The sequence below is a fragment of the Triturus cristatus genome, chromosome 11, assembly GCF_964204655.1.
Source record: "Triturus cristatus chromosome 11, aTriCri1.1, whole genome shotgun sequence".
Taxonomy (NCBI): domain Eukaryota; kingdom Metazoa; phylum Chordata; class Amphibia; order Caudata; family Salamandridae; genus Triturus; species Triturus cristatus.
In genome coordinates, this window is record NC_140594.1 from 282,790,134 (window position 1) to 282,805,546 (window position 15,413).

A 15,413-nucleotide genomic window follows, 5' to 3' on the forward strand; every position below is an offset into this window, starting at 1 on the left:
AAAACAATCCACACTCACGAAATAGGGATAGATGTGGCTCCCTTCAAGACTATTCTAAGAGGCTATGGCACATACTAGGCATGGGTAATATATCCTTTGCATTGGTGAGAGAGGAAAAAGCTTTCCAAAATGTCACCCATCACTTTTGTTTTTCTTTTCTGCTTTTCTATCAATGGTATTGAACAGGCTTCCTTATTAATCTTGTTCAACGACCTGACTGATAGTATGAGAAACAGTAGAATGTTGTAAGCATAGAATCTAGGCCGTACTGAAAAATCTTCCACCTGAGTCCATAATTAAGAGTACCTACTTGCATAGTAGGGCATGCCTCCCAATTTGTGAATCACAAGTTGCTACTGCTTATTGAAAAATTGAAATCCTCTGCTAAGCAAATCAGCCAGATCGTTGGTCTCTCTTACAAGGTGCTTAATTTTTATTGAAGCCTGGTATTTGACGTCCTAACATCACAATTGTTGTGCCTCACTCAAGGGCAATAGGGACTTCCTACCCGCTTCTGTTTTTGAGATATTGCCTGGAGGCCATGTTTTCTGCCCTACTCCGGATAGCTGAATTCTGTAACAGAGCTTGGGAACCCAGAAAAGGCTAATAAATTGCTTGTAGCTCTAGATTGGTGAACCGGATTAGCTTTTCCTGGATTGACCAGAAACCTCTGATCTTCATACCCCCACTCCTAGTCTTCTAAAGAAGAATCTGTAGTCAGCATAAAGGGCTGGGCTGGTGTATGGAGTGTAGTGTAACTTTTATGTCACTTGTGTCCGTAAAATGAGCCAGGTACTGGCCTGACTTGTTTCAGATGGTTGTCAAGCTGTCTAACGGGCTCATTTGGAGAAAGAAATGAAGTAACACAGGACATAAGGAGGTAAGACCCCTCAAAGTGCTTTGTACTGTCTGATCATGCATACCACTCACATCCTGAAGGATGTCATCATACTGATAAATGTATCTGCCATGTCTGTGGATAGGAATACTTCTGGAAACACTGGGCAATGGGTGGATGGCTGAAACGTTTTCTTCTTGTTGAAGGAAGGGTCTACTATTGGTATGAGTTTCAAAACAGCTAATATTCCCTCTTGAAACCTGATACAGAATCCATGGATTTTTAACTAATCAATCATCCAGGTAGAGAAGTGTGTGAAAGGGTTGCCTTCTGAGGTGAGTGGTTCCCTCAGGCCATGAATTTTGTGACAATCTTGTGTGCTGCTTATTGGACAAATGGATATACTCAGAACTGGAAATGTTGGCCACTGATGCAGAATTGAAGGCATTTGTCATGTTTGAAGATCAAAGGTTTCGTGAAATTCACACCCTGAAGTTTACAAAGACAGACTGTTCTTCTCTGGCCAGAAGTGCGATATTACCATTATGAACTAGTGCCTGTTGCTCATTTGTAACTGGCGTAAGCCCTAGTCCACCACCCGCCTATTTTGTTGACTAGGAAGTACCTGTAGTAGAAGCCCTTACCTCTTTGGTTTCTAGGTACTCTCCTGTCAGACTTGTAAGCCTTAGGGTGGTCTTCCTCAATACATTTTGCCTACTCCCCTTCAGTTTGCTAAAATACGTTTTTGTGGGCCTTAGGGCTCTGTGCATTTTGCTACTGCTAACCAGTACTAAAGTGCTTGAGCTCACTCCTTGAATCATGGTAAAAGTGACCTACACCTGACTAGCACACTTAATTTACTTATAAGTTACAACTAAAGTGGTGCAACATGTACCCAGGGCCTATAAATAAAATGCAACTAGTGGGCTTGAAGCACTCCCTTTTTCATACATACAAGTCAACCCCTAAGGTAGGCCCTAAACAGCCAATAGGGCAGGGTGCAGTGTATTTATAAAATTGGACATGTACTTTTACATTTTACCTGTCCTGGTAGTGAAAAAATGCTTACATTAGTTTTTCACTACTGTGAGGCCTACCTTTTCCCATAGGATAACTTTGATTTACTTTATTTTATTTAATAAGTGATAACTTTTGTTTGGGAACAGGTATAAATGTCATGTTTGTCTCAAAAGAATTGTAATTTAGAATCCTTTTTAACAATAAAGTTGGACTTTAAGTTACAATTGTGAAAATCGCACCTTTAGAAAGCTGGGATTTTGTTGTCCTAACCATTTGGTACCTGCTGCCTGTGTCCTGGGTCACATGATTGTGAATAGTTGGTAGTTGGCCTTTGTGTATTTCTCCCAGACAGTGAGACACAGGGGGACTACGTTTTGGCAGGATGGGCCATCCTGCCAGGATGGGAGGAGCAGAGCTGTTCCATGCCCCACTTATATTTCAAAGGAGCTGCCTCAGCACAATCACAAAGAACTTCACATCAGTGTTTTGTCACCCTAGACCTCATGGAGCCTGTACATGGAGAAAAGAAATCCTAGAACCAAATAGTGGGCGGAAAACTTGAAACGTTTCTTCCACTTCAATGCTGGCACCAGTTACAAAATAGGACCCTCAGACCCACTCTTCAGCTCGCTCCTGGATCTGCGGAGGACCCTTAGAAGGCCTTTCTTGTACTTCAGATGACTGCCCTGCTGCTTGAGGCTTGCTTTGTACCTCAGGGGACTACCCCGTTGCTTGAAGACTATCTTGAACACACAGCAGATTGCCTTGCTGCTTGGATCCAGGACTACTAGAGTGACTCTAACGGCTAGTTGGCTTGTCTCATATTCTGAGGTACAGGGACACAAAAAGCTTGAATCCTGCACCTGGACCCTGCCTGAATGGAAGGCAGGTCTCCTTGGGAACTTTGCATTGTCCAGAACTTCCTGCAGTTGCGAAGAGCCTCAAACTACTGGATTTTCACCTGAAGTTTAGTTTTGAAGCAGGAGGAGAGCTGAAGGAGTACACTATGATTTAAGCCAAGGGTCTAGGACCCTTGGGGCACATCTTGGTGATCGGGTCTCACAACAGTAGAGGCTAGAAGCAGGGCTCAGGCAGGCCTAGGTGGTGCCGGTCAGTTGGACAGTTGCAGGGAGGCCTCTGGAACTTTTTGTGTCCTGTAGCTCAAACAGGAGGTCAGCTAACTGACCTTTGGGGACACTTCTGGGGATCCTGAGTCGATCCAAGCAGGCCCAGTCTTCCTTTTTGAGACAGCAGGGCAGTGCTTCTTCTGAATATTCCACAGACCTAGGAGTGCTCTGATGAGTACTTCTGAGGATGCCATACTTATACCCTTGTGGGTGGGAGATGCCTTCGTTGGTGGGGATGCCCCCTTTGTCTCATCTTTCCCCTTTCCTGGGTCTGTCTCCAGATTGTCTAGGGTAACAAAGGGCAAGCAGGCCTAGGCATGAGCTGCATTCGTCAGTGGCAAGGCAGGCAGCCTTAGAAATCAGGAAGGGGGTGGTTGTAGCACTCAGGCTACCCTTAGAAGCTCAGAAAGGGCTGAGTACAACCCCAAGGGCATCCTGCTCATGAGAGAACCAGCCTGCCCCACACCCAAGACCCTTATGTTCCCATGTCTGGAAGGAATACACAATACACCAGAGGAGAGCCATTCACAGTCATGCAACCCTGGACATGGACGGAAAGATATATTTGGTTTAAGAAGAGAAATGGCATCTTTCTAAAAGTGGTATTTTCAGAATAGTAATTCAAAATCCGACTGTACTTTTGAAGAGGATTTTAAATTACAATTCAAATGAGTGGCAGAAGTATTTCTCTAGATTGTCACTTAATAAGGTAACCCAGAGTTAGTCAATGGAAGAGATATCCTTAGTACAATGAAAAAATGACTTTAGAAACTTAAACACACTTTTTAATGCCATGCCAACTGCCCTATAAGCCTTTAAGGCCTACCATAAGGGTGACTTATAAGTATTAAAAAAGAAGGTGTATGCATGGCAAACAGTTTAGTTTGCCAGGTTGAAATGGCAGTTTAAAACTGCACTACGGGCAGCAGTAGCAGGCCTGAGACATGTTTTGCACTGCTACTTCAGTGGGTAGCACAATGAGTGCTGCAGCCCACTAGTAGCATTTCATTTAGAGGCAGTACCATATACTAGGGAACTTAGAAGTAAATAAATGTGCCAGTTAGGTGTATAGCAATGTTGCCATGTTTGAGGAAACAAGCATGAGTACTTTACCACTGGTTATTCCTTTCACAATAAATATGAATTGAGTAAAAATAGGGGTGTTATAAGGAAATCCCTCTTTTTGTATGGTCACTCTGAAAGTTTTGAACAGATGCTGCCAGTTTTTCAACTCTGAAAGGGCACTGAGGCCTGCTAACCAGATCTCAGTGCCTGTGCCCCAACACTATATATTTGATTGGCTTACACCCGTTTGGCATAAGCTAACTTGTATTGTATTGTATTGTATTGGTATTTGTATTTGTATAGCGCAGACTGTCACCCTACGGGTATCCTGGCGCTCTGACAGAACAGAATCACTAGTGCAGAGGGAGAGGGTTGATCAGGAGTCATCAAGCTGCTGGAAAGAGCCCGGTCATAAGGCTCTTTCTAAATTCCATTAAAGAATTCATCTGTCTAATCCGCAGTGGGAGCTCGTTCCACATCCGAGTACCCACCACACTGAAGGCCCTCCCGCCCATCCTTGTTCGTTTGAACCTGGGTTGTACCAGCAGGTTAGCGTTGGAGGATCGCAGCTGTCTCGAGGGAAGATAGCATGTAAATCTTTCCTGAAGAGGGACCGGGCCCATCCCATGGACTGCTTTATAAACTAGACAGAGGGACTTGAAGAGAACCCTTTCTCTGACTGGCAGCCAGTGAAGCTCTTGTAGCGCCTGAGTGGAAGAAGAGTCATTCTTGCGTTTTAACGCCAGCTTCGCTGCAGCTGACTGGACTCTCTGTAGCCCCTGCAGAATGTATTGGGGGGCTCCTAAGTACAGGGAGTTACAATAATCCATTCTGCTAAGTACCGTGCTCCTTACAACCGTGCTTCGGGAGTCTTCAGACAGAAGTGGGAGGATTCGGCGTGAGAGCCGTAGTAGCCCAAAACATATGCTGGCTGTCTTGTTTGCCTGCGAATCCAGCTGGAGATTACTATCGAACAAGAAACCGAGATTACGTATTGTACTAGCTGGAGCCAGTGGAGCCTCATCCGGAACGAGCCTGAGATCCACCGGCAGATGTTGAATCTGTCTAAGTGGCGAATAGTACAATATCTCAGTTTATCTCCATTGAACTGCAGGCAGTTTCTCTGTAGCCAGTCCATGGTCTGCCTCATGCAGTTTTGGAATTGTTCTAAGGGGACCGCCTGTTTTCCTTCCAATGAAAAAGCCAGCTGCGTATCATCTGCATAGTTGACAAGCTCAACCCCAAACACCTTGATGATAGAGAATAGCGGCTGTAGATATATGTGAAATAGAATGGGGCTGATGCTAGAGCCCTGCGGAACTCCAAAAGCTACGGGGGGTTTTCTGGCAGAGAAAGGTCCCAAAGTCACCACTTGATGTCTCCCCGCCAAATAGGAGCGGAGCCACTGCAGTGCCCGATCCCTCACCCCAATCTCTTCTAGACGCTCCAGCAAGATTGAGTGGCTCACTGTATCGAATGCGGCTGACATATCCAGGAGCACCAAAACGGCGGTGCTCCCGTTGTCAGCCCGCATTCTCATGTTGTCCATCATGGTGACCAGAGCTGACTTCGTCCCGTGACCGGGACGGAGGCCAAACTGGTCCTTGTCCAGTAGATGATGTTCCTCTAAGTAGCCTGAGAGGGATCTACTCACGACCTTTTCCAAGATTTTAATAGGAAAAGGAAGGAGAGAGATAGGCCGGAAACTAGCCAGATTAGTTGGATCCAGGGTTGGCTTTTTAATGAGGGGAGAGACCACCGCCTGTTTCCAGCCCTCTGGAACCAGACCCACTTCCAGAGATTGTTTGCAGATCTGACACAGCCAGGGAAAGGTCGGGTGACCATAGGACTTCCATACCTTCCGAGGCAGGGGGTCAAGGGGTGAACCAGATGGGATACTGTGAGCCGTTGTTTCAAATGACAGATCTGTGAAAGAGGGAAAGGTGGCCAAGGAGCAATGGCGGCCCAACCTCTCCCTAGTTACCTCCTTATCTGATTCCTGAGCAACTACTTTGTTGCCCTTAAAAAGATCAACTATCTTTGCCACTTTATCCTTGAAGTGAGTGGCGATCTCGTTGCACAACTTTGTGAGGCAACTACTTTATTCTCCAGGCAGTGCGGGGCCGAGATGGTTCTTACGATGTTAAACAGTTCCTTAACCCCATTTGCAGCTTGCACTATGGAGTTGGCATAAAAATTACCCTTACACTCCGCAATAAGCAGCTTATACCTACTCTGTGCTAATTTTAACACAAGCTTGTCCCTGTCCAAATATCCCTTCCTCCATTTCCTTTCGGCCCTTCTACAGTGTTGTCTAAGCTGTCTCAGATCTTCATTGTACCAGGGTGCTGAAGTTTTATTCCTAATTTTTATCTTTTTCATCGGAATTAGGTGATCTAAGTCAGCAGCGATAAACTCTTGATAGGTGTTATAATTTGCCTCCACCGTACTAGAGGCCTGAAATAGGCTCACTGTGGGAGGAATTAAAAGGGCGCCAGTCTTTGCTAGTTTAATCCAGTTTCTACCTTTCCGGTACTGTACTGTAATTTTAGCTTGGGCCGGAGAATCGGCTAACTGTATTTTAAAATGGATAAGGTAATGGTCTGTCCAGATTTGGGGTAAAATATTTAAAAGTTCTACCTCAGCCTCATTTGCAAAGAGATCAAGTATGTGACCTCCCTGATGGGTCGAGGAGGTGACTAGTTGTTGGAGGCCGAGATTTTTACATGTACATGTCAGATCCCTCAGCTGGTTCTTCATGTTGGCATTCTCCCACCAATTAAAGTCACCCATAATAACCATTTTGGAATGTGATAGAGATAGGTTAGTAATAGTATTCAGGAGAGTCTGCTGTGGAGTATTACTCCCTGGGGAGCGATAGCAGAGCAGACCTGTGAATAAGTTACCTCTAGCTTCGTGAAACGAAAAGCCCATCAATTCAATTCCCTCTAACTCATCCACCTGTAGTAGGGTGAGCCGAAGTTCCTCCCTGTAGATCAATTCCACCCCTCCTCCTTTGCCCCCTTCCGGGCTTTATGTATAATTTTAAATCCCTCAGGGCAGGCAAGGCCGATCTCCACTACTGATTCTGCTCTGATCCAAGTTTCCGTAAGGAATAGGGCATCAAGCTTCATATCTTCGATCAGTAGTGCGATTTCGGTATGATGCTCTACTAATGATCTGCTATTTGGCAGCCCACAGTTAAGATTATTCAGCGTCTTCGTACTCCTTTTTCCTGTACCCAATCCGGGGTTGGTGGCCTTTTCAACCAACTCAGTATTGGCAGTGACAGCAGTATCTGTCCTGCTACCTAACTCTAGCAGGTGTTTTCTAGAGTAGGAATGACATACCTTTGTAATATCGGGGGTGACATGTATCATTCTGGACTCGTCCGGGACGCGGTCGGGCGCAGACGGGCTTGCCTCTGGCGCGCCTCCGGTGCGCCCGCTGCGCGCTTGCATTTGGCCTGTTTTTATAGTCTATCACCTTGTAGTACTGACGCCCACACCAATATGGCGCCTGACTACAAACCCCGAGACTGTCCCAAAATGGCGCCAACAGAGCGCAAATGAGGAAGGGGTCCCGCTCTAATCAGCAGGTGAGAGAGACTATTTTTTTATAGTGCGAGTATGCGGGGTAAGGGGCCAGTGGGAGTTAAAAATAACACACAATAAAAGACCGAGATCGGTCTAGCAGCGAATTGTGAACAATAAAAGATCGAGATCGATCAACAAAATTAGCAGCAGTATAACAGCCCCCAAAAGCTCAACAGATCAACAGAGACCCCCAAGTCAGCCGCTCTGTAAAAGCGCGTTCAGTCAAATGTAGCTTAAGTCCCTAGTATATGGTATCCCAGGTGCCCAGGGCATGTAAGTTAGAGGCTCACCCTAGGGACTGCAGTACTGGATATGCTATCCTGGGTGTGAACTAGGTAAAACATAGCTCCTAGTCTGCCACTGCAGACTGGAAGGGTAGTTTTGAACTGCTAACTCAAATTTGCCATTTAAAGTAACGGTAAAGCAAGGTCCTCCCTTTTTAATGTACAGAAGTCACCGCTAGGGCAGACCTAGCAAGCCCTAAGGCAGGGTCATGTATATTAAGAAGTGGAACATGTGTTTTTTCATGTTCCAATAGTAAAAACCTGCCATTGTCATTTTGTTGTGGACAAGGCTAGTAGAACCCATTGGCAAAACGGGAGTTACAGGCTGCCACAGCAGCTCTTTTAACTTCTGATTCTAACTACTAAGGTGGATACCGTTGGGTATCAAACAACCCATTACATTCAGCCCAACTCGATGGCCAAGTCGAAATTAATGTAACTTGTTGCAGTGTGCCACTTTGTTGCCCTAAATCCCCTGTGCCCACTCACGGTTGCACATGGAGCCCGTCAGTGAGACAGTTTTCTCCTTTCCTGGGGAGACTTGCAAATGACTCCCAGGAACGGAGACAATGGAGGCCTGAATCGGAGAAAGGTGTTACCTCTCCCTGGCAGGAAGTCACATGAGTGTTTGCCCAGAAGGTGAGCTTCAAAAGAGAAGCAGCCTTTAAAGGGCAAATGATACACTCTTGGGAGAGGGACTATTCTACTGTTTGAACTAGACAAGCTGGCACTTCGGAAGGAGAGGGGAACCTGTTTGCCAAACCAGTTTTCCAGGGGAGTGTGAGCCCCCCTTTGTAGCCACACCTCTGGGTGGGCTATGGAGCTCTGGATGCCAAGAGAAGGGTTCTCCCATGTTGAAAGTGGGCAGAATGGTTTGCAGGAAGTGGTCATCAGTAGAGAGGGAACCTGGTAGCCCATTAGCTACCAACTGCATCCTACCCGGAAGGTATTTTCTGAGCATAAAAAGGGAACCCCGCCACCCACAACTCACATCTCATTGGACTTGAGAGAGGACCAAAGAAGGACTGCCCTGTTTCACCAAGGACCCAGCAATGAGAGACTGCACAGACGTGGACTACCCCTGCTGAACTTGGTGACTAGCAAAGGAGAAGGGGCTGTGCCTGCTTTGTTCTGCTCGTGGAGAAGTTATTTCTCAAGCCCAGCTGAAGAAAGAGAATCCAAGGGTCAGTTGGCAGCACAGGGCCACAATAGCTGAAAAAGCCTGCTGGGGTAAGTTGGTAGCCCAGGTCTCTGCATCGCCAAGGTCCAGCACCAGAGACCAGGATCCGATGTTCTAAGTTGTACCTGAGTTTTTTGGACCCGTGAGAGTTGTCTGAGTGCAGCTTGGTCACCCAGAAGACAAGGTATCACCCAGGGAAGGATTCGGCTATGACCGTGATGCTGGGCGACTGCTAGCCCAGTGGTGACTGGACTTCTACCAGGACTGAGAGGACTTCGAGGGATGTCAACCCATGTGGTCAGGACAGCCTCACCAAGTGTTTGTACCAAACAACGACAGAAAGACCCCCGTCAACCGCATCACAACCACAGCATCCTTGGACATGTTCAGTATCCCGTATTCCTTGCATCAGTACCCCTTCCATAGAAACTTATAACAAAGGATAAAAGTACCTGGAAATGACTGAAGCCTGCTGCTCTCGCCGAGGTAAACGTTTCTAAGGACCTTGCTGGTCCTCTTGACTTGCTACCTGCTGGAGTTGGCTGCCTAAAGTGACCGAAAGTAACTGCATGGCTTATTATTCAAGTTTTTCTTGAAAAGGTTTTTAAGTGACAAATCTGTTGAATTTGCCAATGCTTGTTCGTGGTTCAGTCAAAAAGTGCATATTTACTATGCCTTGTGATTAATGTATCTCCGGAACCCTCCAGTGGACCTTTTTCATTGTGGTGTCTAATAATACATAAAAAAACTGTTTATTTTTATAAATTGGTGCCAGATTTCCTGAGTGTCTTGTGTATTTCTTCTTCAATTGTTTTGGTGCTGTTTAAATGCTTGGCACTTGTTCATTTGTATAATTCTGACTGCCCAGAGCCACAGATACCCAGGTTTGAGCTAAGGGTTTTACAAAAAAAAACACTGATCCTAAAAGGGGTTGGCACACGTATTACACTGTGAGCTCCCACAACGAAACTATATAAATCATCCCATTTTCACACAGGTGTGAAGGCAAAAAGCCTGGGGGAATACCACATCAAGGATATCAGCTCTAACAGATGGGCTTTTTGTAAATTATTAATAGCTTGCTTTTCCCATTTTGGTACTATAGTGTTTATGACGACTGGTGTGTTTGGTACTGGTATTCTCTCCTGTGTGAAGTTTACATTCTTTATTTTGTATTCCAAACAGAATATCCCTTTGAGCTGTTTGGGATGCTAATCGTTGAGCTGTATTTGTATCCATCTTGTTTTTAGGGCATTGTCTGCATTTTCTCCAAAAAGGGTATGGCGTATTTGATGTCATTGACTGAACTTATGGGCAAAAAGAGAGGCTTTTAACCTATCTTCCAAATTGGTAGTTGGCTAAAGACAGCTATTCTTTGTTATGACCTGTAGTGGCATGTTTATTGAAGACGGCGATAAGAACTGCTTAGGTTTTTGCGGTTCTGAGACTGGTAGCTGCCCAAGGAATCCCTTTCTACCCCCAAGTATCAAGGCTCCTTCTCTGACAAGCAGTTTGCGTATGGCGTTTCTGGGGTCCTTGGGTGTCTCCTAACTGCATGTGCAACCAATGAGCCTGGCTTATGTTTTTCAAATAGACAGGCTTCCATTATATCAGAAAGTTTGTATCGTTTGATCATCCTAGCCATTTTACTGCATGAAGAGGCTTGAGTTTTATCAGCACAATATTTAATTACTGTCAGTAGTCAAGCATAGAAATATATTTAACAGATTTTCTTGGCATTTCCATACAATCGTTTAAGCAGAATTGTTTCTGTTTAGTGGGTATCAGAAGCTTGGTTATTCTGCAGCACTCTCTATTAAAGCATGACATTTGGCAATCTCTCCAGCTAGCAAATCAACAAAAGGCATTTTGGGAGAGCCATCTTTGGACATCAAGTAATCTTCCCATTCATTCTCTTGGAATTGTTCTACTCCATCATGTAGGGGGATCTTCTGGGTCTTCAGTGTGTTAGAATACACCTGTGAATGTTTATGCAGTGCCATATATAAATTAGCATTTGCAGCACCATTTTCTGTTCAGATGCCATTTTGAATGACGATTGAAACTAATCCTTTGCCGTTTCCGAGAATGAGCTTCTGTTAACTTTTGTTTCTGAAATGTTTAAGTTTTGCCTTAGTAATGAATGGACTGTTCATATTAACGCATACCTTTTTTACTAGATAGAGGCCGTCTCCCACTTGTCTGGTGGCGGGCGCAGGGTGAAACGTTCTTGGATTGTGTTAGGTTGTGTGAGGTACGAGAACCAAAACCTATTTTTTGTATTTCACTGTGCAGCTGCATCTGCTTGGAAAATTCCACTGTGGGCGTGTCTTTGCCCGGCTATGAAATGAACATAATGTATCTCTATGCTTGTTGATTTTAGTTCCCTCTGCACCACTCTTCGAGACTGTGCAGATGGGGCTCCACTCTGAGTGTATCTAAATAAAGCAATTATTGGTATATTCTCCACTGTTCTTCCAACTCTTCCTTTGTTCTGGAAGGCTGAGAGGTGGTCCGAGGTGACCCGGGTGGCCCCAGCGGGTCACTTCCTTCAAGTGTTAGGACCTTCTTGATCCTCTTTGTCTTCATCATCATCTGAGTATCGACTGGCTTGTTTATATGTACACCAGTTTAAAGAAAATTAAATAAGTCAAAAGCACCAATTTGAGAATTGTCAATTTAGGTCTTCTTATTTGAGTAGGATGCATTGCATCATTGGGAGGAATAACCCTTGTGGAAAAAGGTTGCGGGTCTAGTGCCCTCAAGTCTTTTGACGCTCCAGCACCCATTTTATTAGTTGCTGGCCAGTCTAGGCTTTTTCTTATCACAGAAGGATGCACTGTATCACTATGATGGATAGGTTTTGTGGAAACAGGTTGGCGGTCTAGTCCTCTCAAGTCGGTGATGCTTCCATGTCGTGATGCCGGCTGCTCCGGTGTCGCCTGGCTCCAATAATACTTAACTCTCCACCTCAGGATTCTTCTTGCTTTTCAGCAGAGGGTCTGGAGTGGCAGAGCATGCAGCATTGGGCTCTTGTCAAAGTAAGTCTGGGGCTTACAACTGCTGGCCTTCTTTAATGGACATGGAGCACTAGGCAAGCGGTTGTAGCGAGGGTTTTGATCAGCAAGCTAATATTTATGGGCAACAAAAATCTTGATAGCTGAGTACAACAAAGGGTGTGATGACCAAATTGGCGGCATGTAAACAAACAAAGCTGCAGTATAGAAATTAATACATAGGCCAAAGAGCTCAAACAAGGTAAAATGAACCTATGTAATTGAATTCATTACATGGTCTTTTTCTTTACATAGTGTATGACTACAGGGAGACACTTCCACTCCCACCCCGAGTTAAGTCATTAACCAGATGATAGGGTAAGAACAGACTAAGTTTCTTCCTGTGGTCTCACTATGAACTTCAAATGCGTGTTGGTGTGTGATGTGTGTTTACAGTTTGCAATGCCTCACAATTCACATTTTTAAAATAAATCGGATTTATGATGATAAGATGATATTAGAACGACAACCGGACCACAATTTCTACATGGTCAGATATATCTACCTTCTAATAGCAATTATCTGACTATAAAGATATTTATTTCCACAGACCAAAGCTCTTTCACCAATTGCTCATACCAAGAATAAGATACAATTTCATGATGTAAGACTAACACCATGCTCTTGGAAACAACATATGACGGACTGGCTAAGACAGTGACTTGAAATAGGAATCATATAGTGCTGAACAAGGTCAATGACCCTGAGTGGCATATGATTGTTGGTTGAAATATGCTCACAAAAATGAATGATGGTAGGGCGGATAATAGCCCAAAGACCATCAGATTGATTTTTAATCCTGTCTAGGGAACCCAAGAAAAAAGTATCAGAACTGATTGGGTATCGATGAGATAGTCTTAACCTGAAAAAAACATTCAAAAGAATGATCCCATATCAATATCTGAGACCTTCAAAATATTACTTATGCTTCACCCCTGTACATGGCAATACATAAAGTGTAGAAGCAGCCAGATGATGAAACATACTACTATTAGTGGGTGAGGGCACTTTTTACCATATAGGAGGAACCCTTAGCTGGTAGCTTCGACTTCCCTTCATCAAACTCTTCGTGCACGGCACATGTAGCAACAGGCCACAACTCTTGCAAGGAATTCTAAAGAGCAAAGAAAATCCAGTCGGGGTCCATCCAAGACATTCGACAAAGAAACATCCCACAGAAGTCCATGGAATTAAATATTCATACAGAAGAACAAAGAGTTTGTGTAGAGGTAACAGCATGCACATTTTTAATGGCATGCTAGTTTTACTTTTAACAGGGTGTGAAACACTATGTGATCACTCCATCTTCTGCGACAGATTTCTAATGACTGGTAGAAGTTGGATATAAGTGTGTAATAGGTCGTTCTCTCAAGTGTAAATTAGAGTTTGATCCCCCCCCCCCAAGATCTACTATTTTCAATAAAGATCTAATATCATATTGCTGGCCCTACTCAAGGACATCCTTATTTAACACAAGTTGGGCACAGAGAAACGTAGCTAACATGTGTCATTTAAATATTAACAATCAATTGATAAATGAATACATCACAGATATTCTTCAATCATTATGTGCTCTACAGTATACACGTGTTTTCTTACACCCAAGTGGTCTTCCACATGTTCCTCCTCTTCTTCACAGTCCAATCCCTCATGGGAGATCTCCATGCTGTTCTCTTCCATGATGTTTTCCTGCATCAGGTTGCTATCCATTGCCATTGTTCTATCACTCTCTGTTGTAACCTTTACTTTCATGGTGTGATGCCCTGTGGAGACTGAGCCCACTTTCAGGTGGACAGGGTCCCCCTCAAACATCATGTCCGAACTGTTTCCTTCTTTAAAGCCAGAAGGCTGATAATCATTGGGAGTGACTGTGATCAAAATAAAATACATATAAAAAGAATGTACTGGACATATATGAAACATATGTCAGCAAACAAGATACTCCGCATATACAGGTACAGTCTCTTCTATTCCAAAATCTATTTAATTGGTGATATATCAAAAGGTTGCACATACTCTTGTCTTCTTATCAAACAGAGCCCGCTTGCATCCTCCTTATTAAGCTCACTAACTTACCTTCAATGACACCCATCACCCATCCCAGAGACTTTCTCAATATATGAATATAAGTATGTGTTTCTAACCACCAGGAAAGGGTACTGATCAAGAAGTGTACATTCAAGACTGGGAAAAATTAATGTAGCTATTCTCCCATATCTGTGCTGTGTCCAGTGGACGGAGCCAGTCGGGCTGGTGCAATCTGGCGGTCTTTCGGTTAGCTTGGAGGAAGGTACAAGGTGGCCTGGTGGGGATTACCTGGACCTGGAATTATGGACTATTTTTGTAGAGTCTTCTGTTACACTTTTATAGCTTTGATGATTCGAGTGAGGCACCAGTTTACCTATCATCCATGAGGCCTTTCTTTTCACTGGGGAGAATTTTTTTTATCTCTGCTAAAATGTGTTCTGGATCTGGAAGGTGGAGGACATACTCTATGTTAACAAATAATAATGAAGATCCCAGCAAGGACAGATTATACAGCTATTGTCCGTGACCTTGAACCATTCCCTCTGCCCTATTTCTCCTGACACTGTGTTTAATGGACAATGGCCAAAGGATTTTGTCTTTGGCAGTCCACCTGGTCAGTGGCTGCTATGTGTAGATTTTGCTCAGAAGAAGCAGGAACATGGCATGTACTCTGAGGCGAGAGGATGTGGCGCAGCGGCCAGAGCTGTCGACTCGGGAGCTGGGGATCCGAGTTCGAGTCTCTATATCGGCGCAATATCCTGTGATTGTGGGCAAATCACTTAATCTCCCCATGCCCATGGACAGCACCTGGATACCCTCACAAGTGATAAGCTGCACTATATAAATGTACAAACTTTTACTTTTGTCCTATGCCCTGTACTCCTGCCATAGTAACGGCACAGCATGCAGATTTGTTCGGTAGGCACTAAGCACTGGATGGAGCCTTGATTCATAGCGTGTCCTCAGTAAGATCATAGGCTGCATTTTTGGTGCTCACTCTTCTGGTAGTTTTGGTACTCTTGTCCCCTAAAACTACCATACGGGGCTATGATTTGGAAAAATAATGTGTATGCTCCAAGCCCTCCAGTTTAGACCTAAGGAGTATCATATTTCCTTTTGGAACGTTTTGTCCAGATTCATCAAAAAGATCCAAAGTTAAAAGAGATGTAAAAGAGACTTTTCCAATGAGAAATAGGATGCAACCTGATGTCTACATTTT

At 44.3% G+C, this 15,413-nt stretch overlaps 1 protein-coding gene across 1 annotated transcript in view; it reads right to left on the reverse strand.

The window, feature by feature from the left end:
- The window catches only part of HORMAD2 (HORMA domain containing 2), a 693,976-nt gene that overhangs the window by 122,062 nt on the left and 556,501 nt on the right, over positions 1–15,413 (reverse strand). Inside the window, exon 11 of the mRNA XM_085633816.1 lies at positions 13,766–14,034. Coding sequence (XP_085489942.1) covers positions 13,766–14,034 — 269 coding nt within the window. The remainder of the gene's footprint in view (positions 1–13,765; positions 14,035–15,413) is intronic.